This window comes from Sapajus apella, unplaced genomic scaffold (genome assembly GCF_009761245.1).
Source record: "Sapajus apella isolate SASKATOON/1434 unplaced genomic scaffold, GSC_monkey_1.0 scaffold14, whole genome shotgun sequence".
In the NCBI taxonomy this organism is placed as follows: domain Eukaryota; kingdom Metazoa; phylum Chordata; class Mammalia; order Primates; family Cebidae; genus Sapajus; species Sapajus apella.
The window spans coordinates 13,479,590-13,506,741 of record NW_022436954.1 but is presented as its reverse complement, the minus strand read 5'-3'; the positions used below and the strand labels follow the sequence as shown (position 1 = coordinate 13,506,741).

General features: G+C 56.2%; 1 protein-coding gene across 2 annotated transcripts; it reads right to left on the bottom strand.

Moving 5' to 3' along the window:
• Nucleotides 1–387: 387 nt before the first annotated feature.
• On the bottom strand, nt 388–26,849 carry TNKS1BP1 (tankyrase 1 binding protein 1). Of its 2 annotated transcripts, none has more exons than XM_032283396.1 (12): nt 26,718–26,849; nt 23,648–23,806; nt 21,940–22,573; nt 19,763–19,832; nt 13,608–14,969; nt 9,424–11,594; nt 3,208–3,574; nt 2,824–2,974; nt 2,557–2,693; nt 1,633–1,790; nt 1,280–1,352; nt 388–836 (listed from the first exon to the last, which is right to left on the bottom strand). In XM_032283396.1, exons 2-11 carry the CDS (start codon nt 23,739–23,741, stop codon nt 1,292–1,294), a joined length of 5,205 nt encoding a protein of 1,734 aa, XP_032139287.1. In that variant the 5' UTR covers nt 23,742–23,806; nt 26,718–26,849; the 3' UTR covers nt 388–836; nt 1,280–1,291. The 2 variants fall into 2 exon arrangements, with proteins under 2 accessions (XP_032139287.1, XP_032139288.1); XM_032283397.1 differs by lacking the exon at nt 26,718–26,849 and adding an exon at nt 24,082–24,191.
• Between the last annotated feature and the right edge of the window lie 303 nt (nt 26,850–27,152).

Here is a 27,152-nt window from a genome sequence, read left to right as displayed (position 1 = left end):
CACAAAAGATTTCCCCTTTCTCCATTAGATGTGGCAGAAGACTCCAAGCCCTGAAGATGGCCAAGCCACAACAGGGAAAGAACCTGGGCTCTGAATGACTTTAAGGTGCAGAGCGCCCCTGCCACCAGCCCACCCTGGACTGTGTCGTGGATGAAATGTAAACCTTTTTGTGCTAAACTACTAAGATTTAGGGGGTGTCTGAATTCTTGATCATCCTATTATAACCAATATACCCTTCTCAGTGATGTTGTGCCCAGTAAGTGAAAGAGAAGTGACACGTCCAATGTCAGAGTGAGCCCCTGGTGAGGAAGAATGGGAACCAGCATTTTCCAGCTACAGCCTGGGAAGAGGGGATGGGCAGCCATGACCATGCCTCACCACCTGGACAGCACCAATTCCCAAAAAACTTTATTTATTGTTTCAAGTGGCAAAATGTCATTGGTCTCTGTGGGGTACCTGGTGGGGCAGAGGGAGACCTGGGGTGGGGCAGGGGTATAGTCCCACCCATTATAAAAATCAAAGGCTTTTATAAAAAATGCTATAAATTGGTATCAAAAGAAAACCCAAGGGAGGCTGGAGGAGGAAGCAGAGAGGAAGAGGGAAGGAGAGGGAGGGACAGAACCTTCAACCACTAGTGATGAAATCCAGGCTGGAAGGGAAGGTGTGGGGGGAGTTGGGAAGGTGATACAAAGTGCATAAATGTGCCTCCCCAGACGCTCCTCAGAGGTGGAGGGGGACAGAGGCTACAGCCTGGGGCATGGTGGGGCTCCAGCCGTCTCCTCACCCAGGGACCCCACAGGAATGGGCACTGCCTGAGACTGCCAGATGGGAAGAACCTGCAATGGGAAGGGAGGAAAAGACGTCAGGGAAGGACACGTGGAGGCTTAGCTTCCTCTCCCCGATACCCATCCTGGTTTCCCCAGCTGAGCCTGGTCATGGAGCCTGGTAAGTGCCCACAGGGTCCCAGACCAGAAGGACTGGCTGACCACTATCCATCCAGGCAGCAGGCATGGGGGACTGTCCCTGAGCCCAGGGAGGCAGGCCAGAATGGCAGACTTCCTCCTCTTCCATACCAGGCCAGACAACACCCTGACCTCCCTGTGGACAAAATCTAGAGCAGCCAAGGGCCTACCAAGTCTCTGGAGCTTGGCTTCGCCTGCTGTTTCTAACCTCGCACAGAAAGGGGTGGGAGCTAAGGGACAGAAGGGGTATGAGGCCTCCCCACCCTCCAGGGCAGGCCCTACTCAGGCTGGATCCAAGCCCAGGAACCTGCCCTCACCTCAGTCACTTCTCAGACCTTCTTCTTCTTCAGCTTCAGGGCTTGCAGCCAGTTGGGTGACGATCCTTCTGACCTAGGAGGCAGAGGCCAAAGGTCCACAATGCAAACTTTGGGGAAACTGAACAAAACAAGGAGACATGACAGGGACAGAAACCATCCTGCAACCAGAAGAGGCAGCCTGTGGCCTGGCTGCAGGGACCCGAATTCTGACATCAACCTCATACAGTTCATCTGGGGCATGTGCAACTGAGGCTCCTCCTAGAGCCTCAGTCTTCCTCTTCTGTGAAGCGGGAGTTTCCCTCTTCAGAGTAATACAGTGAGGTCAGTGGGTGCCCAGAGCTCAGGTCACCTACCCTGAGGACTTCTCTGGCTTGGGAGGTAAGGTGAGGGGCTTCCCCAGCCCTGGGACCTTGCAGGACTTGGAGCGCTGGACCGCGGACTCCTTCTGGCTCGATTTGCTCTCTGCCGGCTCCCCTTCCTCAGCTGAGCGATTCCGGGGGCGCAGCTTGGCCTGAGAAACAAGTCCAGATGCAGACAGATATGAGAGGGACAGGCAGTAGGATTCTCGGACAGTGAGAGCTTATCTCAAGAACGTGTAGTCCCCAGAATCAGGCAGAGAACCCTCTGCAGTCCTTTTACCCCAAAGGATGGAAAGTCACTTCGAGATGCACCTCCCCCAGAAGTGAGCTAAGCCTTGCACACCTTTCTGTCCTCAAAAAGATATGGCAGGATTGAATTCAGACAAACTGGGTGGGACAAAGCCAGTGGTGACTTCCTACCCCTGTTCCCTCTGCTGCAGCACCACAGTGCCACCCCACCGCCCAGCTCCAGGAGCCAACTCCTGTGCCTGCCTCAGGCCAAGATGACACACTTACAAGAGGCCTTCCCCAATCCACCCTCCCTTCCCCTTCCCCTCCACCCTGCTGTTAGGAAATGACTCCTGTCTCTCTGAACAGGCCCAGCCCCTATCTGCGCCTCTCCCCAGGGACACATAACCTTCCCTCATCCAAGCTAATTACGGGCATCACGTCTCCCACTGCCCCTGAGGTTCCAGGACAAGAATACATCTTGTTCTTTCCATCCCACATGGCACACAGCACAGGGCCCAGCGGGGCGCAAAGGGATCTTCTGGAGCCCTCGATGGGGACCAGAATGAGAGGAGGAATGGGAGATGGGGACCAGGGGAATGAATTGATGGATGGAGAGAAGAAAGGCAGCATGCAAGGCGGCCACCTGGCCAGATGGCTGGACATGTTTGCTTAATGATCAGATGGTACCTTCAGGGCTGACGGGCTCAGGCCAGGAAAAAGGTTGACTTTCAGCCCCTTGGTGCCCAAGGACATCCGTGTCCGGCGGCTCTGAGGTTCCTCCACTACCTCTTCATCTGAAGATGGCACCCGAGATGCCCGTGGCTCTGCAAAGGCCCAGGTAAGGGGCTCAGAAAAGGCAGCACACCCAGACACCCCCACCCTGCAGCCCCTGCACAAGCCAGGCCTAACACCCCAGACATCAAGAGACATCATCAAATAATCCATCAGCCCTACCCGTAGAGTCCTGGAACAGGCGGGCGTCCGAGTCTGCTGCCTCCGACAGGCCCAAGGTACCCCCAGGCCGAATGGCCGGGGCCCGGTGCCCACGCTTGCGCCCCAAGTTGGCACGGCTCCGATACATGGCACTGTCGAGGATCTCGGTGTCCTGCTCGGGGCAATGGTGACACCGCTGCCATTGCTGCCCCATACCGTGGGAGACCCTCCATAGCAGCTGACCGGGAGCTGACCCCTCCTTCAGCTGGAGCTTCACGTTCACGTGAAGCACCTACAACCCGCCTTCTGCCTCCTGGACCGGGACTGCCCAGGGATGCACCAGGAACGGGGCTCTGGCTTCATCGCACTCACCCGCCCACTGTCTTGGGCTCATACTCCACTGACCTCAATGAAGGAGAAGTCCTGACTGGGGGATCTGGGAGGAGGGCCTTGGGAGGGTCGCCGAGAAGCCTGTGCTGGCCCCTGATCGCTCCGCCTGGCTGCTGAAAAGCCCCAGGTGCTGTCCACATCTTCTGTCTGGCTGGCCTCGCCATCAGGCTGGGTCCTCCAGGACGGTGGAGAATCCCTGCCAGGCTCCAGCACCTCCTCCTGGGCAGCACCTGACACGGCTCCTTCCTCCACCAACGGGCCCCCAAGGCCTGAGCCTGCTGACTCCCTCCGCGCCACCACCCTGGAGCTGCTGGCTGCCAGCATCTCCTCCAGCAGGCCCTGGGAGCCGGAGGGTGGGGAGCGGGCCAGGCACCTGTCAGGACTGCAGAGGGGACAGAAAGAGAACGAGATCCCTGTGAGGACCCCTCTCCCTGCCCTGAAGCCTACTTCACAAGCTTCCGCCAACCCCCAACCTCTCCCTCTCCCTCCTTCCCATCCTTTTCCCAGACTCCTTCAGGAAGGACTCGGTCAGGGCCTTGAGCAACATGGCACACAGGAAGAGCTGCGCTGGTCTGGCGGGTTCAAATCCCAAGATCTTGGGTGAGCCCCCCTCCCTGGAAACAGCTCAGGCTCCTCTAACTACACAGAGTTGCTACATGGATGAAAGAAGAATCTAGCCACGCATGGTGGCTCACGCCTGTCCCAGCACTTTGGGAGGCCGAGGCAGGAGGATCACTTGAGGCTAGGAGTTCGAGACCAGCCTGGCCAAGGCCAACAGGGTGAAACCCCATCTCCGCTAAAAATAAAAAAGTTAGCTGGGCGGCATGGTGGCAAACGCCTGTAATTCCAGCTACTCGGGAGGCTGAGGCTGGAGGTTGCAGTGAGCCAAGATTGCGCCACTGCACTCTAGCCTGGGCAATAGAGCCAGGCTCTGTCTCAAAAAAAAAAAAAAGAGAAGAAGAAGAAGAAGAAGAATCTAAAGCACTTGGTGCAGTCCTGGTCAGTACACGCCCCAGAAGGAGCAGCCACTATCCTCCAGGGCCACCTGCTTGGGCGGTCACGCTCCTCGGGGTGAGCCAGGCGCTGGCCCACCTGCCTCTCTGGACTCATGTCTTCACCCCTGATGTCATGCCTCTGCACTCCCCAGGCTCACAGAGCAACCAGGGACCATCAGAACACACCGGCCCTCACGTGCTGCTGGCTTTGCACGAGCCACTCCAGCTTCTGGAAAGCTCCCCGCAGCCCACTGTCCCTTGTGGTACTGTCCCTTCAGTTCAATTCTGCTTCCGAAGCTGCCCTGCCCCCTCCCAGCCACGATGGCCGCCTTAGCCCTACAAGCCCTGGGCTCCAACCCATGCCAGCTCCTGCTTCCGTCCTGTGGTTCTTTGTCCCCACAGCCTGTCTGTGAGCTCCTCAAGGGCAAAAATAGGGCCCTTTCTGCCTTTATGCCCCCAGCACCCGACCCAGAGCCTGGCTACGAGCTGGACTGAGCAAATGTTTGCCAAGCAAACGAAGGACTGGGTCACCTTGGACCTGTATGCAGCACATGCATCTTCTGTCTGCTGCTTCCTCAAAACACAACGTGGCCAGGCGTGAGGCTCACGCCTGTAATCCCAGCTACTTAGGAGGCCAAGGCGGGAGGATTGTGTGAGCCCAGGAGTTCAAGACCAGCCTGGGCAACATAGCAAGACCCCATCTAAAAACAAAAAACAAACACGGCACAAGCACACCACACACTCTCTCACTAACTCATCCTTCCCATCCTGTCCAGCTGCCACTCCCCAAAATGACAGACACACTCACACTCATCACACACTCAGGCGGAGAGCGTGTGCGCTGTCACTCCCCAAGATGCACCTTGCACCCATCGTGTATACTGGCACGGCACAGAGCCACACCCGACACACACACACACACACACACACACACACCCCCCACACAGTGTGCGCGCCCCCCACCCCACACCATACTCACACCACGCACAGAGGTGTGGGAAAGGCTGGCAGGGCAGTGCCTGGAAGCCAGGCCCCAAGTTCCCAATGGGATTAAAGCAGGAGCAGAGTGAGGCAGGTGAGTCAATACCAAGCAGGAAGAGGGGGCAGGGAGCGAGAGCATGAGTGGCAGTCTGTCCTTCCACGAGCTGCTGACAGATGGAAATTAAAGCGGTCTGGGAAGAGACGCGGGGGAAGGAGGCAGTGGCGGCAGCAGAAGTACAGCAAGGCAGCACAATTGGGAGCAGCCCTGGCTGGGGGCCAGAGCCAGCTCACCCTGACAGCCAGCTCAAAGTCAGGAAGGCTTCAGAGGGAGGGGGCAGCAACGGCACCCCACCCAAAGCGTCTCCCTGGGGTGGGGCAAAAGATGGCTCAGGGCAGGCCCCACAAGCTAAAGAGAGGTAAAAAGGCCACGTAGCTAAAAAGATCCATTCCACCGGGTGCAGTGGCTCACACCTGTAATCCCAACACTTTGGGAGGCCAAGGCAGGCAGATCACCTGAGGTCAGGAGTTCCAGACCAGCCTGGCCAACATGGTGAAACCCGGTCTCTACTAAAAATACAAAAATTAGCCAGGCCTCCCACCTGGGTGTGGTGGCAGGCGCCTGTAACCCCAGCTACTTGACAGGCTGAGGCAGGGGAATCACTTGAACCCAGGAGGTGGAGGTTGCTGAGATCGCGCCATTGCACTCCAGCCCGAGCAACAAGAGCAAAACTCCAAAAGATCCACTCCTAAAGCGACAGCTGGCCGAAGCCACTCGGGCAGAGGTCAGTGGGCTCTGTGGGTGGCCTTGAGGAGCGGAGATGGCGAGAGGGGAGAGCCCGTGAAAGTGCAGTTACGGGCTCTTCTGAATCAGAAATATGTGCCTAGCATATAGCTGGCAATTGACAAGCGCAGTTACGCCCACCCCGCCAGACTAAATCCCACTCACCCTTCACCCCATCTTAGGAGAAGCTTTCCTACTCCTAAGCATCCAGATCACATACAAGCTGAGCCCCTCCCGGCATGGAGCAGGAAGGGGGTAGTTAGGAACCCAGGGGCTGAGTCCCGCCACTCCAGGACACAGCTAGGCTCTATCTCCTCCTATGCCTGTGGCTTTGAACACAACTTACTTGTTCCACTCTGAACCTCAGTTTCTTTATCTGTAAAATGGGGATGATAAAAGTACATAAACCGCTCTGGTTTGCTGGCAGAAATATGTGCCTAACACATAGTTAGCACTTGCCAAATACAACAAATTATTAGGATAGTCATTACCATCCTCAACACAGGTCCCTGGCCAGAGAGAATGTGCCTCATCTTGTCCCATCTACACCCTTCATGTGGTCTAAACTTCAGAGTACCCAGAGGGCCAGGACTGTATCCCACCCCACCCTCCAGCACAGCTGCAGAGGCATGGCGCTGGAACTGCAAAACGTGACTATCCCAGTGTTCTGGGACCTGAAATGAGGGAGCAGTGGAGCTGGAAATATGTGTCTAGAGGAACAGCAGCTGGCCTTGACCCCAGAGAGACAAGAAGGGCACCCAGAGAATACTGCAAGGCTTGGGCCCAATGTGACAAGAAGAACCCACAGCCACCAGCCGTGGGAACCTATGCATATCACACTGCCTCTCCGGGTCTCAGTGTCCCTACTTTTTGTGAGGACTTATTAACAAAACCCCATGAGTACTGGGTGTAAGTTACTCCCAACTTACAGATGAGGAATCAGAGGCTGGCAGAAGAGAACAAACTTGCCCAAGGTCACAGAGGTGGTGACAGAATCAGAATGCAAGCCTGGCAGAGGGACCCAAAGCCAGACCCCTCTGAGCTAGTCTCAAGGACTTCTCGTTACAAAGGGAACCCCCAAAATTTTCTTTTGAAGAGAAAGTGCACATAGTGGGCCAGGTTGGTGGCTCACACCTGTAATCCCAGCATTTTGGGAGGCCGAGCTGGGTGGATCATGAGGTCAGGAGTTCAAGACCAGCCTGGCCAACATGGTGAAATCCCGCCTCTACTAAAAATACAAAAATTAGCCAGGTGTGGTGATGTGCACCTGTAATCCCAGCTACTAGGGAGGCTGAGACAGGAGAATCATTTGAACTCAGGAAGCAGAGGTTGCAGTGAGCCGAGATCACGCCATCGCACTCCAGCCTGGGTGATAGACTGAAATTGTCTCAAAAAAAAAAAAAAGAGAGAGAAAGTGCCCATAGTGTAGAACTTCCCTACATCAGAATTTCCCTGCTCAAAACACTAGGTTCTTGGACATTAGCCAAATTAGTTTGGCAAACACTGCATTTGTTACTTGTCTTTAAGATACTAATATATGCTAACATACAGACTAAGTCTTCTGAACAGCCATAGAGTACCCAGCATTTTCCAAACATATTCACAGACTGGTATTCTTTAGGACACATTTTAGAAAAGGCTGCCCGAAAGCACCACATTCAAACAAGCCCCTTGAACTCCTCTCTAAAGCAACTGTCGCCTTTCTGTTGCATACAATGAGGCTTGCAGTAACAAAATCGGTAACAAAATCACAAAAGCCTGGGTGCTTTAAAGGCGTGATGAGACCAAAGCTCAGAAAGCCCAGTGCTTCCCGGCTTGTCTGATGCTACCCTCCCCCACTTCCCCTAACCTAGTCCACGCACAATCCCCGCCCCACCTCCCTCCATCCTAAACAAAGCGAACGGAGATGATCACTTTCCACTTCTCAAGACACACCCCATTCAGAAGGGAAAGGCAGAGAGCTGTGGGGCACAGGGGTGGAGTGGGGGGTGGGAAGTGGGGAGTGGGAGGTGGGGGGGGGGGTCCCACAGCGGCCACACCTGAAAGCAATTATCATAAACAAGTGAGAAAGACGTACAGCTGACTCTTTGCCCGTCCTTAAGGGGTCACACCACCTTTCCACCTGCTAACGGACTGGATAAAAATCCCTTTCCTGCTTCACAGGGCAGCTGTGAAGATCAATGAGGTAAGATGTATAGCTAAGCATGGGGCGTAAGTTCTATGAGTCCCAGGAAGAGAAATCAGGAACAACCACGCCAAGCCTCGACTCTCCCCTGCATAACAAGAACATTAGAGCTGTAACTCTGCACTTTCTGAGTCAAACCCTGAGAAACTGAGGCTAAGAGCCCAGCAACCTGCCCAGGACCACCAGGGCCTCCCAACTCCCTAGCCCTGCGCACTCCCTTCTTCCCCACAGTCCTGGACGCTGCCTCAGTGGTTCCCTGGGCTCCGTGGCCACCCTGTCAACAGCCTGAGTCATCAGGAAGCTCCCCTTCCTCAAACCCCCCTGGGCAGCTCGCTGGGTCCTCTCTCCCTCCTTCTCCATACCAAATGCCTCTCCTGACTCCCCAGGACCACCATGACGCTCTCCAGCTCCTTCCTGGTCCTCTCCTCCCACTACCAGCTCCTTCCACTTACAAAAGCCCTCGTCCTACACTTCCCTTGCCTTCCCCACATACCCAGGGAGAAGCTCCCACTGTGGGTCTGGAAAAGGTAACATTTTCTGCCCACTAAAGGGAATCAAAGCAAATCTCAATGGATGGAAATGTTAACAAAACGGAAGCACTGCCTTTTTAGCACCTTTCTCAGCTGCAAAATCATCTCAGCTGGTTGTAAAACATCCACGAAACAGACTGCGGTTGGCTTGTAAAACCTTTGTCAAGTTCTCTTTCAGCAACTTTGCAGAGGCCAAGGTCATGGGGCCAGGTCCCAATATACCCTTCAAGTTCCTAAACTTGCTCTTCCAGGCTTCATGACAGGACAGGCAAGAAGCACCAGGTCCCAAACCTCTTTAAGAACTCATGGGTGCCACTGTCCATTCCACTACCGGCTGCGGTGGCCCCGGTCAAGAAAGCACAGAATTCTCTGCCCTACACCTATGAAGCCACCTGTGGCTTCTGAGCTGAGAGGCCTGGGAAATAGCTGCTGTGTACAAGGGTAGAACCTACCAGAAACATCCAAGCTATGACACGCACCATCTCCCCCAGCACAGCCACAACTCCAAATCACCAAGGCAGCTCAAAACATGGGTTGCAAATGAGTGATACCTTAGTAACACATTAGTCATCCTTCAAAAAAGGAATTCACCTGGATGTGTCATTATTTCAATTTTTTAAAACTCTCAGTCCAAAATGTCTTCAGTATCCAAACACTAAAAGTTCTCAGGAACCTGTTCCTTCCCTCCTCAAAAAGGCTCCCGTTTCTTGGATAGCCCACACGTTCCCTCCCACACTGGGATGAGGCTGCGTTGCTTACCTGGCTCCAAAACCAAGGGCTTCTCCCATCTCCATTCCAGGGTCCGCAGGGTGTGTCTCCAAGGAGCACGAGGGGTCATCTTCACCCAGGGTCTCTGGCCCGCTTGTCTCACCAACCCCCAGCTCCCTGGCCACCAAGGGGTCTCTGGCCTCCAGGCCAGGGGACAAGCTGCCATTGTTCCACAGGGCCGGCTCTGGGCACTGACCGACCCCACCCACCCCATGCTCCCTGGCTTCAGTCGGAGCCCCAAAGAGCTCCACATTTCGGGGCATCAAGTCCTGGGTCCAGTCCATCTGCCCCACTCCACAGCCCCGTACCCCCTGAGAACCTCCAGACTCTGGGTCACAGGACACCTCCAGATCCCTCAGGCCCAGATTGTTCCCCCAGTCCATGTGGCCCACCCCAAGCTCTTTGGGCTCTGGGGGACTGTGGGTCCCGCAGACTGCCCCTGGGGCCATGTTTCTCAGCCCCAGGTCAGGTGTCCAGTCTGCCTGTCCAACGCCACGCTCCCTTGATTTCAGGAACTCTCCGGCCTCCACCCCTGACCAGTCGGTCTCCCCCACGCCACTCTCTCTGGCCTGGCTGTGGCCTCCTCCCTCTCCGACCTCAGCCAAATCTCTGCCCTTCACATGACCATCAGAAGTCCAGTCCTTCTCCCCAACTCTGACTTCCCCGGGTTCTTCAGACCCTCCACTTTCCAAACAGCCGGTCAGGTTCATGTCTCTCAAGCCCAGGCCGCCTGACCAGCCCATCCGTCCCACGGCATTCTCCCTGGCCTCGCTCGAACCCCCGGAAACCACACAGCTGGACACTTCCAAGTTCCTGAGACCCAGCTGGTCAGTCCAGTCCACAGAGCCAGCTGTGGTCTTCCCAGGAGGCACAAAGGGACCACCTCCCGGCTTGCTGGAAGGGCTCAGGCCAGCACCACTCACTCTGTCATTACCAATGATGCCGAACTGATAGCTCCTTTCCCTGGTCTCGATGCAGAAATCCCGGCTCCAGTCCTGCTGCCCTGGGCTAAACGCAGCCTCTCGCTGGGGGCCAACACTGAGGCTGAACTCACCGGCCCAGCCTCGCTTCCCCACTTCCCCGTCTTCCAGGTCGGCACTGCCAGGACCCTGAGCCCCTGCCTGCTGCCTCTCCTGCTGCCCTCCCACCTCCAGGCTGGCATCACTGTTTTGCCAGCTGCTCTGGTCTCTCTGCCCGAGCGCCCCGTCCGCCATGTGGGCAGTGCTAGGACTGAACAGGCCCCCTGATTGATTCTCTCCTGGCCGGCCAGCATCCCCACTGCCCTCTCCAAGGCTGTCTTCCACACTTGGAATCTTCTTCTCAAATTCCTCATCCTGTTGCTGGGCTTCCTCAGGGCTGAACCCAGAGCTCAGGGGTCTTGTTCCAAAGCCTCTGTCCTGGGTGTCAAGGGTCCTCGAGCTGCCACCGCTGCTGTAGTCCCTTATCCAAGCGCTCTTCCCAAACTCCTGTTCCTGTGGCTCCGCACCCCGGCTGCCATAGGTGCCAAGGGACACATCTCTTTTCTCAAACGCCCAGTCCTGCTCATCAGCATCCTGGCTGCCATATCTGCCATGGTGGTCCCTCTTCCCCAAATCCCGGCCCTGCTCGTTGGCATCTTGGCTGGCATAAGCACCCAGAGAATCTGTCTTCCCAAATTCCCAGTCCCCAAGGCTAACATCTCGACTACTGTAAGCACCCAGTGAATCTCTCTTCCCGAATTCCTGGTCCTGGAGTTCCGCATCCCGGCTGGAATAGGTGCCCTGGGAATCCCTCTTCCTGAACTCCCAGTCCGAAACATCTGCCTCCTGGCTCCGCTGCGTGCCAAGCTGGGTTGGTTTTCCCACTACCCGGTCCTGGGCTGTGAGGCCCCCTGGAGCAGTCATTTCACTCTGGTCTTGGCTGCTGCTGGCCTCCGTCTCCTCCTGGCCGATGCCACACCGGCTGGCCCACTCCCTGGTGCTCCCTTCCCCAGCTCCTTGCCCATACTTGCTGGTCCAGTTCCCCTCTCCGAGGCCCGGGTCTCCTCTAGGGCTTGCACCCCCAAGGCCATAGTCCTGAGAAGCACCTTGACACCAGCTGGAAGGACTGAAACTGCTGGGCTGTGGGTCTCCTGTGATCCCAAATTCACTCTGCAGATCTTTCTGGGACCAGCCAAGGAGTCCCTGGGAATAACAACAACAAAAAAACAGACAAAAGAAACAATGATTAGATTCAACCGGGGTGTGTGTGGGGGGGGGTCAGTCCAGCACAGTCCACGCTGCCTAGTGCCTGAGAGCCCCACCCTGGCAACAGAAAGCTGTGTGACCTTGAGCAAATCACTTAACCACTCTGGGCCTCAGCGTCCTCATCCTTAAAGGAGGATAATTCCTTCTGCATGGGGCTGGTGTGAGAGGATTAAATGAGATCATTTAGACCAAGCACTCGGCACAGTGCCTGGCATGCAGTGGGCACTCAATCGATGGTCCCATGGTCATGTTTACAGCCCTTGGGCAATACTTGGCTAACAGCCAGGAGAGGAGTGGTCTTCACACAGGAATGGCAGGGAGGGCACTTTCCTTTCGATTAGGAGAGGTCAAGATTCAAAGCCTCTGTGACCTCCCTTGCAAAGCAAGTTTCCAACACCAGTGAGAGCTTTTCCAGCCCGTCCTCTCCCCCGCCCCATCCGACCCCTTCCTCCTGTAAGTACCCAGGCCCTTCTTCCCAACCAAAGTGCTGTCTGCCCAGTCCTCCCCAGGAAGGCCTCTCAGCACTCACCCTGGCTCAGGAACGACAAGAGGGGCAGCCTGTGGCACAGGAGAAAATCCCAGCCCAGGCTTTTTGTACCCCACCCCCCACCTCACTCTCCCTGACTCACCCTCGTGGGCGGGAGAGTCCTGGACTCAGGGCTTCGGAGCCGGCCAGCCTCATCCCGCAGCGCTGCGTTGGCCAGCAGCCGCTCCAGGATAGACATGCTGGCCTCCCCATCCCTAGGCTGGGCCATGGCCCCCCGCCCCCCGCCCCCCGCCCGCCTTGGGGCTGCTGGGTGCGGCCAGCCAGGCGCAGGGACAGGGCTGGGCCGCTCCCCGAGCTGGGACCTGTCCGACGGCTCTGGCGCTGGCTCTCCCTCACCCTGGCCCTGCTCCCTCCGGAGCAGCTGCAGATCGGGCAGCCCCGCCCAGGAGCCAGTTGAGTCACCCACATCCCGGGACAGACACACCTACTGCAGGAGTCAGCTTAACCCCTTCCTGCTCCTCCTCCTCCCCGCCCCCCAGCCCCTAGAGGCCCCCTGCAGCTCCGCCCCTTCCAGCCCAAGCTCCTCCTTTCCTGCAGCCCCGCCCCTTCCAGCCCAGGCTTGGCCTGAGAAATAAATTTCAAAAGCCACCTGGCCCCTGGCCCTTAAATTCAGAGACAGCCTGGTAGGAGAAAGGGCATCGAGCAGGGAAACAGCGCTGGCCCAGGCCCAGCCACCAACTTGCTGGGTAACTGCACAAGCCTCGCCTCCTCTAAGCCCCAGCTGCCCGTCTACAAAGCAGGTCTGGAGCTCAATGTTAATAACGTTTGTAAAAGCCAACACTTATTAAGCACTTAGGATGAGCCAAGGGCTATTCTTAGCACTTTAGACATTACAACTCATTGAACCCTTGCCAACACCCTCGGAGGTAGAGCTCATCTTGTGATCCACAGTTTACAGATGTGGAAACTGAGGTAGAGAGCAGAAAAGTCGCTCTTTCAAGGTCACACCTGGGCAAAGGAACAGTAGAGAAGGAACAGGAGATGAACTCAGGAGCCCACGCTCTAAACGGCTACACTATTTTGCCTTGAATAACATTCCCATAATGAGACTGAACACTCAGCACCTGCCATATACCATACCGAGAGCTCTCCACCTCTCACTGAACCACAATTTAACTCTAAGAGGCCAATGTTATCATGAAAGGACTCTGAAGCTTAGCAGTTAAGGTACATTCTTCCCAAGACCACTCAGCTAGCGGTGCTGGAGCAGGGACAGAGCCTCACACGAAACCCCACACACCATCCCGTGTTTCTGTGGAGCTACGATCTGCAGGTCCACAGCTGCCTTGCTTGCTTCCACGGCCCAAGCTCTTGACACGTAAAATCCACATTCAAAGAATGAAGCCCACCCAAGCCCTGGCCTCTGTCCCCAGAAGCCCCACCCTCCCTAGGCCCATCCTCACCTCAGAGCAGGTACTTGGGGACTGTGCGTCCTTCAGCTCAGCTCCAGCTCCCCGCCGCGCACCGCCACCACTGGGTGGTGGTGAAGCCAGGAGGTCGTCTAGCCAGCGGGAGCTGCTTTCAGGCCCTGCAGGCTCGGGGGACACCCTACAGGAGTCTTGAGCCTCTGTCCTGGGTTCGGTGGTCTCCGCCAGGGCTAGGGTCACTGCCGCCTCCTCGACAGGCAGGGCCTGCCCAGGCTCAGGGACATCAGCAAAAAGAACACAGGGCTGGTCAGGCGGTGCTGGCTGTTCCTGTCCCAGGACCGGCTCCAGGATGGGCAGGGCTGCCTCCCTGGTAGCCAGGGGGAGAGGGGACTCCTGTCCAGACAAGGGCTCCTGCAACTCACACCTCTCCTCTGCCTGCTGCAAAGGTAACCCAGGCATGCCCTCAACTGCAGGTAGGGGCTCAAGGGGAACAGCTGGGAATTGAGGCTGACTCTCCCCATCCCCTTTCTGGGTAAGGGACATGCTTGGATCATCCCCCTGCACCCAGGAACTAGGCCTTCCTGATCCAGTTGGAGTTGACCCGGCCCCTTGCACCTGCTTAAACACTCCTTCTTCCCTGCTGGACACGGCCAAGTTGCCAGCCTCAGCAGCCTCGGCGGCCTCACTGGCTTCAGTGATGGGAGAGGGAGGCGGGGAGTCCAGCCGCCACACGCCCAGACCCGAGGGCCGCGTGGGGAAGGTCCATTCAAAGGACTGTGATAAACTCCAGTTGGACTCTGCTCCAAAAGGATGATCCAGGGCCAACTGGCTTCCCTGGCCTTGGGGCAGGGCAGCCAGCGAGCCCCCCAGCTTCTCCTGGTCCTGGTTGGGTGACTGGAGCACACCTTCGGAGAATCGGCGCTGAACCAGGCTGGTGGGGCGGAGGAGTGCGTCACCCTTGGCCGCCTCCTCCCCGCCAGATGGAAACGTCCGAGTGAGATCCAGCAACTCATCCACCTCGATTAGGGGCCGGGACGAGGTGGCAGGGGGCTGTTCCAGACTGTGGGGCTCCGAGACCTCAGGGGAAGGGCTGCTGGGTCCGGGGGCCTCTGGGGCCCCTTCGGCTGGGAGCTCTGGGCTGGGGGTGTGGTGGGAGCCTTTGTCAGGCAGGACTGCACTTGGAGCTGATGGAGTCCCAGCAGGGCAGGGAGAAGCCTGGGAAGCTTCAGGACTCTGGGCTTCCAGAAGCTGTGAGTGGCAGGGAGAACTCTTATCGGGTGAGTGAAGACGGGGAGAGCCAGGGCCTGGGCCTGAGGCTTCCAGGGGGCGTCCTGGGCTGGCAGAGCCTCCATTCTCGGAGGAGGGAGCTGGACTTGAGGCAATCCAGGGCTTGGAAATCTGTAAAAGAAAGATCAAGAGCCATCACTCACTTCTCAGCGGGGTGGGGAGGGTCCCCTCCAACCCCACACAGACCCCACGTCAGCTTCTCACAGGCTGGGAGGAGGTAACTAGAACCTCAGGGGGTCCTCTCGGGGCAGTTGGGAGAGGCCCCACAGAGAGCTTGAGGCAGGGCTTCTCACAGAGCCCCCCTTAGACCTGCTCCCCCAGAATGTACCTCGCCTTATTCACAAAGCATAATTCCTGTCATTTCAGGTGGTTTGAACCCCTTACCTGCTCAACCCAAAGCTCATCTGAGGATCTCCTCAGAGGCCCCAGTATGGGGTCCAGAATACTTGCTTTATAAAGGGAAAAGGAAAACTGGGAATCTGACTCTTGAGGCTTCTCAGCAGGAGGGAGTCAGGAGGGTAGAGAGGGTTTTGCCTCAGAGCAGAACTCGAGGTGCACAGGAGGGGCTGGGGCATGCAGGGGCACTCCTCGTGCCACTCCAGAGGTGCCAAGGAGGCAGGAAGGCCGTGAGACCCAAGCAAAAGGCAGTGGGGGACCTGACAGCACCTAGCCTGAGCAGCCACAGTACTGGGGTTTTTTTTTTTTTGAGAGGGAGTTTCACTCTTGTTGCCCAGGCTGCAGTGCAATGGCACGATCTCGGCTCACTGCAACCTCCACCTCCCGGGTTCAAGAAATTCTCCTGCCTCAGCCTCCCAAGTAGCTGGGATTACAGGCATGGGCCACCATGCCAGGCTAACTTTTTGTATTTTTAGTAGAGACAGAGTTTTTTCCATATTGGTCAGGCTGGTCTCAAATTCCTGACCTCAGGTGATCCACCCGCCTCGGCCTCCCAAAGTGCTGGGATTACAGGTGTGAGCCACCATGCCCAGCCAGCACTGTCTCTTAAAGGATGTGCCCTCCCTCAAGTATGGTGGACTCTTGGTCTCTCTGAGCCTCAGCTTCCCCATCTGTAAATTAGGGCTGATGGCAACCATGCCCATCTCCCAGTGAGGTGAGGGTTGGGAAAAATGTGTGCACTGGCCCTCGGCACAGGATTCGTGAGATGATGGGGGCAGAGAATGGAGAGGACGTAGAGAGAAGAAGGGGACAAACGAGGCACCAAGCACCTGGCACTCCACCTGTCCCCCGACAATGAAGCGAGTCTGGCCCCACCTGACCTTTGCCCTCTGCAAAGGTCACGCTTCCCTGGCCGACCTCTCCCATGCAGCCGCTTCTCCCACTAGGTCGGGCAAAATAACGGGTCCTGCTTGCTGCTCAAGGTCCCTTCTGTTCCCTCCATGCTCACTCCCCTCTACAGCGTTCTAATTTCAAAGCTTGTGCCCTTGAACTACAGCACCCACAATTCCTTCTTGTTATCAATGCTATGCACCCATCATTCCTTGAAAACCGTAACCGCTGGATCGCTGTGACAGCTTACAGTGACCTCCATAGCCAGATGCAACCCTTCCAGCCTCTGGTTCATTGCCTTCCTCTTCCCCAGTGACTGCGCGACCCATCCTCTCAAGGTCATACTCTAGACCTCATCCTTACCAGTGGCTGCACCCCCTGCATCATCTCAATCCCAAATGCCCTGCTCACCCACCCCCACTGCTTATCTGTCCAGCTCACTCTATTTCCCCAATGCCCTCACTTTTATCCCTCTGGTAGCACGGTCCCTTAACACTAATTCTTTCTCATTGTCCCCGCGCTCCCCTCATACCCTCACCTCTCTTCTTATCATCATTAAAGTCACTTATTTTTTTTGAGACAGGGTCTCACTCTGTCACCCAGGCTGGAGTGCAGTGGCATAATCTCGGCTCACTGCAACCTCCACCTCTTGGGTTCAAGTGGTTCTCCTGCCTCAGCCTCCTGAGTATCTGGGACAACAGGTGCCCACCACCATACCTGACTAATTTGTGTATTTTTAGTAGAGACAGGGTTTCACCATGTAGTCAGGCTGGTCTCGAACTCCTGACCTCGTGATCCACCTGCCTCAGCCTCCCAAAGTGCTGGGATTACAGGCGTGAGCCACCGCACCCAGCTAAAGTCACTTTTTACCCAACGCTCAACTCCCCCATCTGCCTCATCACATTGTCTAACCTGTTTTAAACACAGCTCTCCAAGACAGCTGGGCCAGTCCTAGCCCCGCACCTCAGCAGCTGCATGTGGCTGGAGAAAAACACACAACCATGAAGGCTGGTCTCCCTTCAGATACAACACTGACCTTGAGCCGGCCCTAGAGCTACCCAGAATCCCAGGGCACTCCCCCTCCCATTCACTCCAGGACTCTCCCAGGCAACGGTTTAGCATCTTCTCCCATCAAACCTCCGGCACCTCCCCCAGTCCTGTCTCAGCTGATGGCCTTGCTTCCTGTTCCCTGAGAACACAGGCCACCAGCAGAGAACCCTTTCCCACCCCGCACCGGCACACCGCCCACTTCCTGCATGGAAGCCCAAGCACTCTGCCTCCCCGTCTGCTCTCAGGCACTGTCCTCGCTCAGGGCTCAGTCCAATCCCTGCTCTCTCTCCTGCATCATTGATTTTTTTTTTCTCTCTCTCTACTGGATCATTTCCATCAGCACACAAACTGCTCTAATTTCTTCTGTCTTCAAAAAACCATTCTTGACCCGACACCTCTCGCTAGCTCCCATCCACTTTCTTGAAAGCCCTGTCTACATTCACTACAAACATCTGCAGTTTCTCTTGTCCCCTTCTCTCCTGAAACCACTCCAAACAGGCTCTTTCCTTTACCCTGCCACCTAACTACTCTCGTCAAGGTCGCAGATGACCTCCCTGGAGCTGAATCCAATTCTCCATGCTCACCTTACTTGACCTGTCAATGGCATCTGACAGCTGATGGCACCCTCCCCCAGTCCTGGAGGCTGTCTCCACTTGGTGGACTCCCTCACTACCCTCCCAGTCCCCTTGGCTCTGCCCCAGGGCCCTCCCTCCTGCACCCTCCCCACTCCTGGTAATCTCAGCCAGTCTTAACACCCATCACTACTCTGACAGTCCCCAAGTGTTCCTCTCCAATTGGCTCACTTCCCTTGAAGGGCAGACTCGACTACCTAACCACCCGCCCGATGATTCCACACGGGTGTCTGAAAGCCATCTAGAATTCAACAAATCCATAGGCAAACTCTTCCCATCTTCCCCGATCCTGCTTCACCCTTACAAGTCCCCATCTCGGTAACCATAAACTCATCCTTTTGGTTGCTCAGGCCAAAAGCCTTGGAGTCACCCTTGATTCTGTGCTTTCTCTCATTCTCTCTCTCTCCCTCCTCAATATATCTGAAAGTCCTTTCCACCATGCCTTCAAATTCTATCCAGAACCAACCACTTCTCCCCATCTCCACTGGAGGCCACCTCCAGGGTCCAAGGTGTCATCATCTCTCACCTAGACTGTTCCAGTAGCACCTCCCTGCAACTGATTCTTAATCCAACGGGCCAGGTGACTCTTTACAACTAAGACAGCAGCATACTATGCCTCTCCTGCAAAACCTTCAAATGGCCTGTTCCCCTCACTCATGCCAAAGTCTTTACAGCGGCCTTCGAGACTTGGCACAATCCACTCCACCACCCATCGGTCCTCACTACCACCCAGCTCCTCTCTCACTTCGAGGCAGACATCCTGGCCTCCTTGCCAGGAAAGCACCAAGGCCTTTGTACTTGCTGTGCCCTCTACCAAGAATGCTGCTCCCCAGCCAGGCGCGGTGGCTCACGCCTGTAATCCCAACACTTTGGGAAGCCGAGGCAGGCAGATCACAAGGTCAGTAGTTCAAGACCAGCCAGGCCAATATGGTGAAACCCCGTGTCTACTAAAAATACAAAAAAAAAAAAAAAAAAAAAAAATTAGCCAGGTGTGGTGGTGGACGCCCGTAGTCCCAGCTACTCGGGAGGCTGAGGCAGGAAAATATGAAATGAGCTGAGATCACGCCACTGTACTCCAGCCTGGGTGACAGAGTGAGACTTCATCTCAAAAAAAAAAAAAAAAAAAAAAAAGAATGCTGCTCCCAGACGTGCACCCAGCTCTGTGCCTGCCCTTCGCAGTACCTCCTTCCCTGACTACACGTGTCTCTGCACTCTCTACCTTCAGTTATCCCCAGGATGCAGCTCCTGACAGGCCCTCACTCACTGCATGCTGGATGGACAAATGAATCACGTCAGGTCTCCATCACAGGGCAGCTGGGACAGTCTCCATCTAGCAAGGGCTGTATGAGCAAAAAGGGCCATCCTGTGCCTCATTTACTCAAGAAAGCAGGCTGAGCATCTTCGAGAATGGGAGCATAATGGGAAACTCTCCGCAAAAGGACTCACCCGTCTTCTGAACCCAGAAAAGGCAGCCCAGCCAGGGATAGCACGGGGAGGTGGGCGGGCAGACACGGCAGCTCCTGCCTCAGCCTAAGTTACTTACCTTTTGCGAGGCACAAGCGCTCTCCTCTCTCACGTGGGACTAACAGGGAGTCTACTAGGCAGAGTTATCACAAGGATTGACTCAGTTAACACTCCTGGGACAGGCCCAGTACACAGTAGGGATTTAAGCAGTGGCAGTTGCTGCAGATATTATCATTACTGTTTATAATGAATGGCCTCATGGCCTGAACCACACTTAGCCACTTTGGTGATCAAGAGCACTGGCCTGGGAGTTGAAAAATCCCAGGGCCAGCCCTCTGGTGAGTCACTCTCTCCATGGGCCTCAGTTTCCCCATCTACACTACAAGGAGAGTAGAAAAGACGATCTCAGATGACCCTTCCAGCCCTAAAATACAATACGTAATTCAGATTCATAACTGGAGGATGACTCACATCAGCAGGTAGCTCCGAGCTGGCTGCCTTAGCCAGGTCCCCGTTGAAGGCCAGGTCGGAAGGGGGGCTCCTGTGAGGGACAAGGACAGGAAATAGAGACACGGAGTGTTGGAGTCTTTCGTGGAATGGAGAAGGTGAGAGAGTCTCCCATTGCAACTTTAGCAGAACCCAAAGGTGAAACGCTCCTAGCCATTCGCTCTTGTGGCCTGCCTGGAACCATTATGGACACAGAATCTGTCCATTTTTTCATATAGCAAGTGCCCCGGAAGGCAGTGCCTATTCCCTACCTGAGCATGAGGGGTTAAATTCCCCAGCTCCTTTCAGAAAAGCATCCTGTATCCCCAGACCTCTCGACGGTTCCTAAAAAGATAACTCCTCTTTCCCTTAACCCATAAGGAGTTAAAGTTCTCCTCTAGCCAGGAAGAGTGCAGCTGGTCCCGCTGCCCTGCCAATACTTCTTGAAGAATTGCAGGGGGGTGAGGGGAAGAGGAAAGAGTGATTTTCCAGGGTTGGAAAGCCCTGCTTGGAGTGACGGAGGGAAGGAAGATGGCGGGTGGAACCCAGCCTGGGCAAGTGTGACCTCACAGCACCCTGATCTGGGACAGACAAAGGAACTAGCTCTGGGGCCAAGGCTCTGGACACTGTCAGGTGAGAGAAGGGCAAGGCCAGAGGGCAGGGCAGGGACCCTCAGCATCTGGCTTAGCCCAGGCCACAGCAGCCCTTCCCTTCACAGCAGGAGGAGGAGAGAGGGAGCCTCTGAGCCCAGCAGAGCAGACAAAGGCCCAGGAAGCCAGCCATGCCTCAAGCAAGCTCTCCCAGCGTTCAGGACAGACTCTGTGTAGCTGATGGCTTCTGAGACGCCTTAGCTCTTCCTCCCAAGTCCCGTGCCCACCACCCCAAGAAGCACCTCCTGGCCAGCCTTGCTTTACACCAGGGGTCACTCTGGAGAAGCGTATCATATGCCAATGTCTCCAACCAGTCGAAATCTCTGTGTGGACACTAGCTGGCCTGGCATCAAGATGTGTTCCTGTCTTACCTCTCCCATGAGATTCCACCTCACAGGCAGAGACTGTGCCCTACTCATCCCGACACACGCAGCCCTACCCCAGGACTGGCACACTGCTCTGCCCACTGTAAGAGCTAGCAGTTAAGAGCACAGGCTTTGGAATCAAACAGATGTCCATCTCTGCCCCTTAACTTGCTGAGACTATGGAATTCACTTCTGAGCCTCAGTTTCCTCGTTTCTACCACGGACCTAATACTCCCTCAAACAACCAGGATGCCAATGAGGCAAAGTGTGGTGCCCAGCTCTCAGTATATAGAAACTAAAAATAAACTTCCTGGCCAGGCGTAGTGGCTCACACCTGTAATCCCAGCACTCTGGGAGGCTGAGGCAGGCGGGTCACCTGAGGTCAGGAGTTCAAGACCAGCCTGGCCAACAGGGTGAAACCCCAGGCGTAGTGGCTCATGCCTGTAATCCCAGCAGTTTGGGAGGCCGAGGCAGGCACATCACAAGATCAGGAGATTGAGACCATCCTGGCCAACATGGTGAAACCCTGTCTCCACTAAAATCCAAAAAAATTAGCCAGGCATGGTGGTATGCACCTGTCGTCCCAGCTACTCGGGAGGCTGAGGTCGGGGAATCACATGAACCCAGGAGGTGGAGGTTGCAGTGAGCTGAAATCATGCCACTGCATTCCAGCCTGGCGACAGAGCAAGAGTCTGTCACAAAAAAAAAAAAAAAATTATTAGTTGGGTGTGGTAGCACATGCCCGTGATCCCAGCTACTCGGGAGGCTAAGGCAGGAGAATCGCTTGAACCTGGGAGGCAGAAGTTGCAGTGAGCCGAGATCACACCACTGCACTCCAGCCTGGGCGACAAGAGCAAAACCCCATCTCAAAAACAAAAAGTCTATTGTCTATTAAACTTCTACACTGTACATTTGAACTATCTAACATAAACCTGTATCAACTCTGTAAAAAAGCATACAGTAATGGTAACATCATCTGCTGGGGAATGATTTGTGACTTAGACTGGGATCTGCCTGTACTCACAGCACACAACTAACCTACAGGTAAAAGTCACAACCTTATATGGAGCCACGCACTTGGTCCCCAGCCCCCACCCTATCCCACCCCACCTGACCTCCACAAAACATACAACCTCCCACCCTTCACCTCTCCTCAGGGGTCTTGCTGTGCTCTTCCTGGCACTCTGCTGGAGACTTTACTGGCCCCTCCTGGGACCATCCCCTCGAGAGGGTGCTGCCATCCTCATCCCTGGGAGCAGTGGTTGTGCCATAGGTCCTGGGGCCATACCGCGAGCTGCCATCATGGTTAAAGGTGAGACGGGAGCCCCACAGGCGGTCAGGGCTGGGTGGGACCTCCTTCCGAGGCTGTTCCATCTTGGCCAGGATCTCTTCCACCGTGGTGGCTGCGAAGCGCTCTGAGGCTGGGCGGAAAGGGGCAGGGGCCTTCCGTACGCCCCCTGGGGCGGCACATCGGGCTGGGGGTGTCAAAGGGGGTGGCTCCTCTTTCCCAGCCTCCTCTTTCCCAGTCTCTTGGGTGGCTTCTCCTCCAGTGGAGGCCTCGACCGCAGGCCTTGGTGCAAAGGGCAAGGGGCGCTTGCTACCACCATAGGGCTGGGGTCCTGCCAGCATGTTCATCTTTCTGGCAGAAGGCAACTCGGCCAGGGGACCCCGGGGAGGCCGAGGCCCAACAGGCACCAGCAGGCTGGGTTTGGCAGGCAGGGCTGGCTTGGCAGGCAGGGCCCGGGGTTTGGGCTTGACAGGGGGTTTGGCCCGAGTGTCACCTACCAAAAGGAAAGGGTTGGTGGGGAGCTGTCAGAAGAACCAGGAAGAACTTCTTTGTTTCCTGTTCCACCTCATCTCCCACCCTCCAATTTAAGAATATTCACATCTTTCCAGGCACAAGTCATATGCCACCTCTTCCAGGAAGCCTTCCTTGATTTTCTACACACAACCCAGAAGCATCTTCTCCCTTCTTCAAACCCCCAAAATGTTTTAGCCAATTCCCCTTTTAAGCTAAAGTGATTTAAGAACCCACCTGGCACCTGACTTCTTCCTGTACCGTATATGTAGCTCGCATAAGTCATAATCAAACAACTGAATGAATGAATGAGCAAATGAGCCAATAAACAAATGCCTGCCTGCCCACATCAAGCCATCGGCTCTCTGTATTCCCAATCTAGTTTTTCCACCTTACGTGACACTCTTCTCTACCATCCGTAGTAAACTTTCCACCTTAGCTGAGCTTCTCTACCCTGCCTCCAAGTTGCCTCCTCCCCCAGCCACAGGCCACCTCCCCAGTGTCAGCCGGTGTGTGACTGGGAATGCAAACTTACTATTGACCTAAGTCAAACAAAAGTAAATCTGCTATGGGAAGAAAAAAAAAACAGGACCTGAAACCTACCTTCTATATAAAGCATTCCAATGCCAAATAAAAGATCTTCGAAGTACCTACATCCACAATCCTCCTGATAAGAGTCCCGTACCCCCTACGCATTCGGCTAAATAGAAGAGTCTATACAAGAAGCCCGGAGGTCTGGGTTCAAACTCCCACTTGTGCACTCCATTTTCCCCTGTGGGCCTCAGTTTCCCCCTCTGCAAAGCATGGCTTGCTCCACATCATCTCAAAGGTCCCTGTCTGCTCTTACACCTGCTGGAGATTTGTGATCCCAAACAGTTCTGAAGAGTCTCCAGAGAAGCTGAGAACCTTTCAAACTCCTCCTGCACTGCCTTGCTACTCCTTCCCTCCCATCTGAATAGCATCATCACTCAATCACCTCCCAAGACAGAAAGCCGGTGCAGCCTCTGCCCTTCCCACCCCTCCCAGGCGCCCGGCTCCACCCTGCACCCATTGGTACCTGGCTCAGAGCCAGCAGGCACCAGCTCCTCCTCCATCTCCCGGGGCAGTGGGGAAGCCATGGCTGAGCTTTCCCTGAGAGTAGACACTTTCATCACATTCGGCAGACTCTGCTTGAGAGTTGGGAGGCAGAGAGGTATGAGCCGGGGTGGCTGGAGACCTAGGAAGAGAGAAGAGAAGGGAAAAAAAGATGGGAGTTGCCAGTAGGTTTAGCAGAGGGAAGTCTCCTATTTCTAGCAGAGGCAGAGTGTGGGACAGGAAGAGGGAACTTGGGGGGGGGGGGTAGGAGGAGGTCCAGGGAGGTTCCCAGCAGCCATACCCTCAACTCTTCCCAGATCCTCCCCAATTCTTATCTCCTAACCCCAAAGTCCTAGAGCTTCAGGGAGTCACTCACTTCTGCCTCCTCTGACAAGCCCTCCAAGACACCCCACTTACAGTCCCCAGAGTGCTCCTTGGGTAGGGCGGCCCCGCCAGAGGTGTCTGCTCAAGGCAGAGCTAGAGAGCTGCAAAGTATGAAGTCTCTCTGTGAATCACCTCACAGGAGACGGGAAAAACCTGCTCCTCCCCAACCTGGGGCTCCGCCCCAGCGCCTGCCTCCCCCTTCCCGCTCACCCTCTGTCCCTCTCCCCCTCCGTCCCTCTCCCCCTCCTGCCTGCAGCTGGGAGTGGTTCCTTGTCCCCCCTCTCTCCTGGTTCTCCCTCCACATCCCTGCCCCACTCTCCCCTCCCTCAGAGCTGTCTCATCCAAACACGGAAAAATAAGGAATAAAAAGTAAACATCTGGAATATATTTTTTTCTTTAATTTCTCAATCGCTTGGCTTCAGCTTGGAATTTGATGAGGTAAAGCCAGGGCCTAGTCCTGTTGCCATAGCAATGGCCTCCCACTGGATTTCCAGAGCCTCGCCAAGAGGAAGGAGGAGCCGGCCCAGGCCTGGGCTGGGAGAACGGGACAGGGCTTGAGAACATCCGGGGGGTGGAGTGACCTGGGGGAAAATTCCCTGGGGTTCCACCTTCCAAGACAGTCCGGGTGGAACAGCCACAGCCTATAAATAGGGGTTATGTGGGCTTCACTCACCAGCCTAGGGTTGGTCTGGAGGAGTTTTGAGGGGGACAGAAGAGATTAAACCAAGTGGCACAGCCCTGGGGTACCAGCCAAATGGGTACCCCTCCTCTAAGCCTGTCACATGAGCTTCAGGGTCTGATATACCAAGATTCAATGCTGGGGGAGTCTATCACTTTCTAGCTGTGTGACTTCTCTAAGCCTCAGTTTCTCTACCTTAAAAATGGGATTGAGACCCTGAGGAGGCTTAAGTGAGATAGTACATAAAAACTGCTTAGCACAATGCCTAGCCCGTAATAAGGGTTCAATCAATGTTGGCCATTATGACTGTGACTCCAATCAGTGTCACCAATGAGCTAACATCTCTGATAACCACCTCTTCCTCCTATTGACCCCAGGCTACCAGCATTCCCAGACCATTCCTTCACTTCCCCAGGCCCCAGTCCTGCCACCTGTTCTTCAGATACTCCACCACCTCCTCAAGTCCCATCCTAGCTCCTGAAGCACCCTCCCACCCACAAAAACATGGAAAGCCTGGGGGATAGGGCCCTGCACCTTCATGCAAAGGGGGAGTTTCCCTCCCCTGGTATGCAGATCCCTGAGGACAACCCAACCCTCTCCAAGCTGCAAGGGACACTGCCTCACTTAAAGGCACCCACTCCAGCTGGCCTGGGAAGACAGCACCAAACCCTTAAAAGGGACCCCCCAGTGCTCAATCTCTGCAAAATCCAACTCCCCTCACCTAACGTGGACCCTGCCCCACGTGTTTCAAAGATGGAGAGAGTAGGAAGAAGGTAGAGAAACCGGTACTGCCAACCCACTGGTCAGTCGGCCAGCACGGAGGACTGCCCCCTGTGAGTGGGTGAGTAACTGTGCAGAGGCAGGCCGTGTGGTGGGGGGAGGGGCATATGATAGAAAAAATAACATTAAAGATTGTTTCCTTGTCCTTGAACATTATTACTAGGGACACAGTGTGGGTAGTTGGAGGTCGAAATGAATTGGCTCAGAACCAAAACAATCCTTTCACCTGGGGTTCTAATGGGACCCTCTGCGGTATGAGGGGCTCCAGCAATGAAGGCGAGCTCAGAGTCCCCAGGTATGGAGGTGGCCACAGCAACTCAGGGGCCCCGGCCAGGAGCCCCAGGTGACCAAGGCCACCAAGGCTGTGGCCAGAAGCTGCAAAATCACAGCGGCTCTGAGCACTCCCCACCGCCAAGAGAGCAAGGGGTAGAAGGGAGCGGGGTAAAGACGAGCTGACCCCTGGCAGCAAAGGCCTCCAGAAGGGCTGGGCAGCTCCAGCCCCGGAGGGGACTCGGCGCAGGTGGGGTCGCCCTTATGGACCCCAGGATCTCCAGCTGGATCCGAGGCTAGAGAGGTCGGCAGGGACAGCACGTAAACTGCTGGAAGAGGGAGGGCCAACGGGAAGATGGAACAGCCCCGGGCAATGGGCTGTCTGGAGGGGCCCAGTGGGGAGCGCTGGACACAGAAGGGACGGCGGCAGCCGAAGAGGAGGAGAAGAGGATGGAGGAGGGGGGGGCGGCGGTGTCGCCAGAAGCGGAGGACCCGTGCGCGGGCTGTGAAGCAGCCGGCGAACAGACGGTGGGCTGTGGACGTCGATCAGGTGGGGGCGGACTCGGGTGGCTGGGGGCGTGCCGAAGGAGCCGGGGGAGGGGGCTAGTGCGGCCCTGGGGAACGGGGGGAGGGGGTCCCTCCAGCGGCTCTGCCCGCCCCCGACCCCGCCCCAAGCCCTCGCCCCCTCCCCCCTTTCTTCTGGCTCCGCCAGCACGAGCTCCAGACCATGCGCCCTCCACCCCCGCGCACACGCGCCGGCTTCCTCCGCGCCTCCAGCGTCCCCAGCGCCCCCGACCCCTGCAAACTTTCCTGGTGACCCCCCCACACCACCACCTCAACCCGAGGTCCCGGCTGGAAAGCGCCCACTCCTTCCATGCCCCTCCCCCGCCCCATCCCGGACCCCGCCCCCTCCTTCGCCTGCCCGCCCCCGCGCACTCACGCGTTTGCCGGGGATCCGTCTCCGCTCGGCTCGGCACCCCGACGCCAGTCTCCGCCACCGCCGCCGCTACCGCCGCCGCCGCCGTCACCGCGGGACGAAGCCACTGCGAGCCCCGGCGGGGCCCCGCCCTAGCTCCGCCCAGGACCACGCCCCCAGGGCGCTTCATGAATATGCATGAGCCGGTGGAACCCGGGAGTGGGAAGCCGGTGCAGAATTCGTCTCACCGTCGGCAAACAGGCGCGGCCCAGTACTCAATTATTCATGAGGCTTGCAGATGAGGGGCCTGCCCCAGGCTCAGACCGGGGCGAAACTGACGCAATTCAGCCGGGAGCGCTCGGCTAAAATGGCCACCGAGACGACTGCCTAGAGTGACTGCCTGGGCGGCCCCTCCCGGGTCCCGCCGCCTGCACGGAGCGCGGCACCATCGAGCTAAGC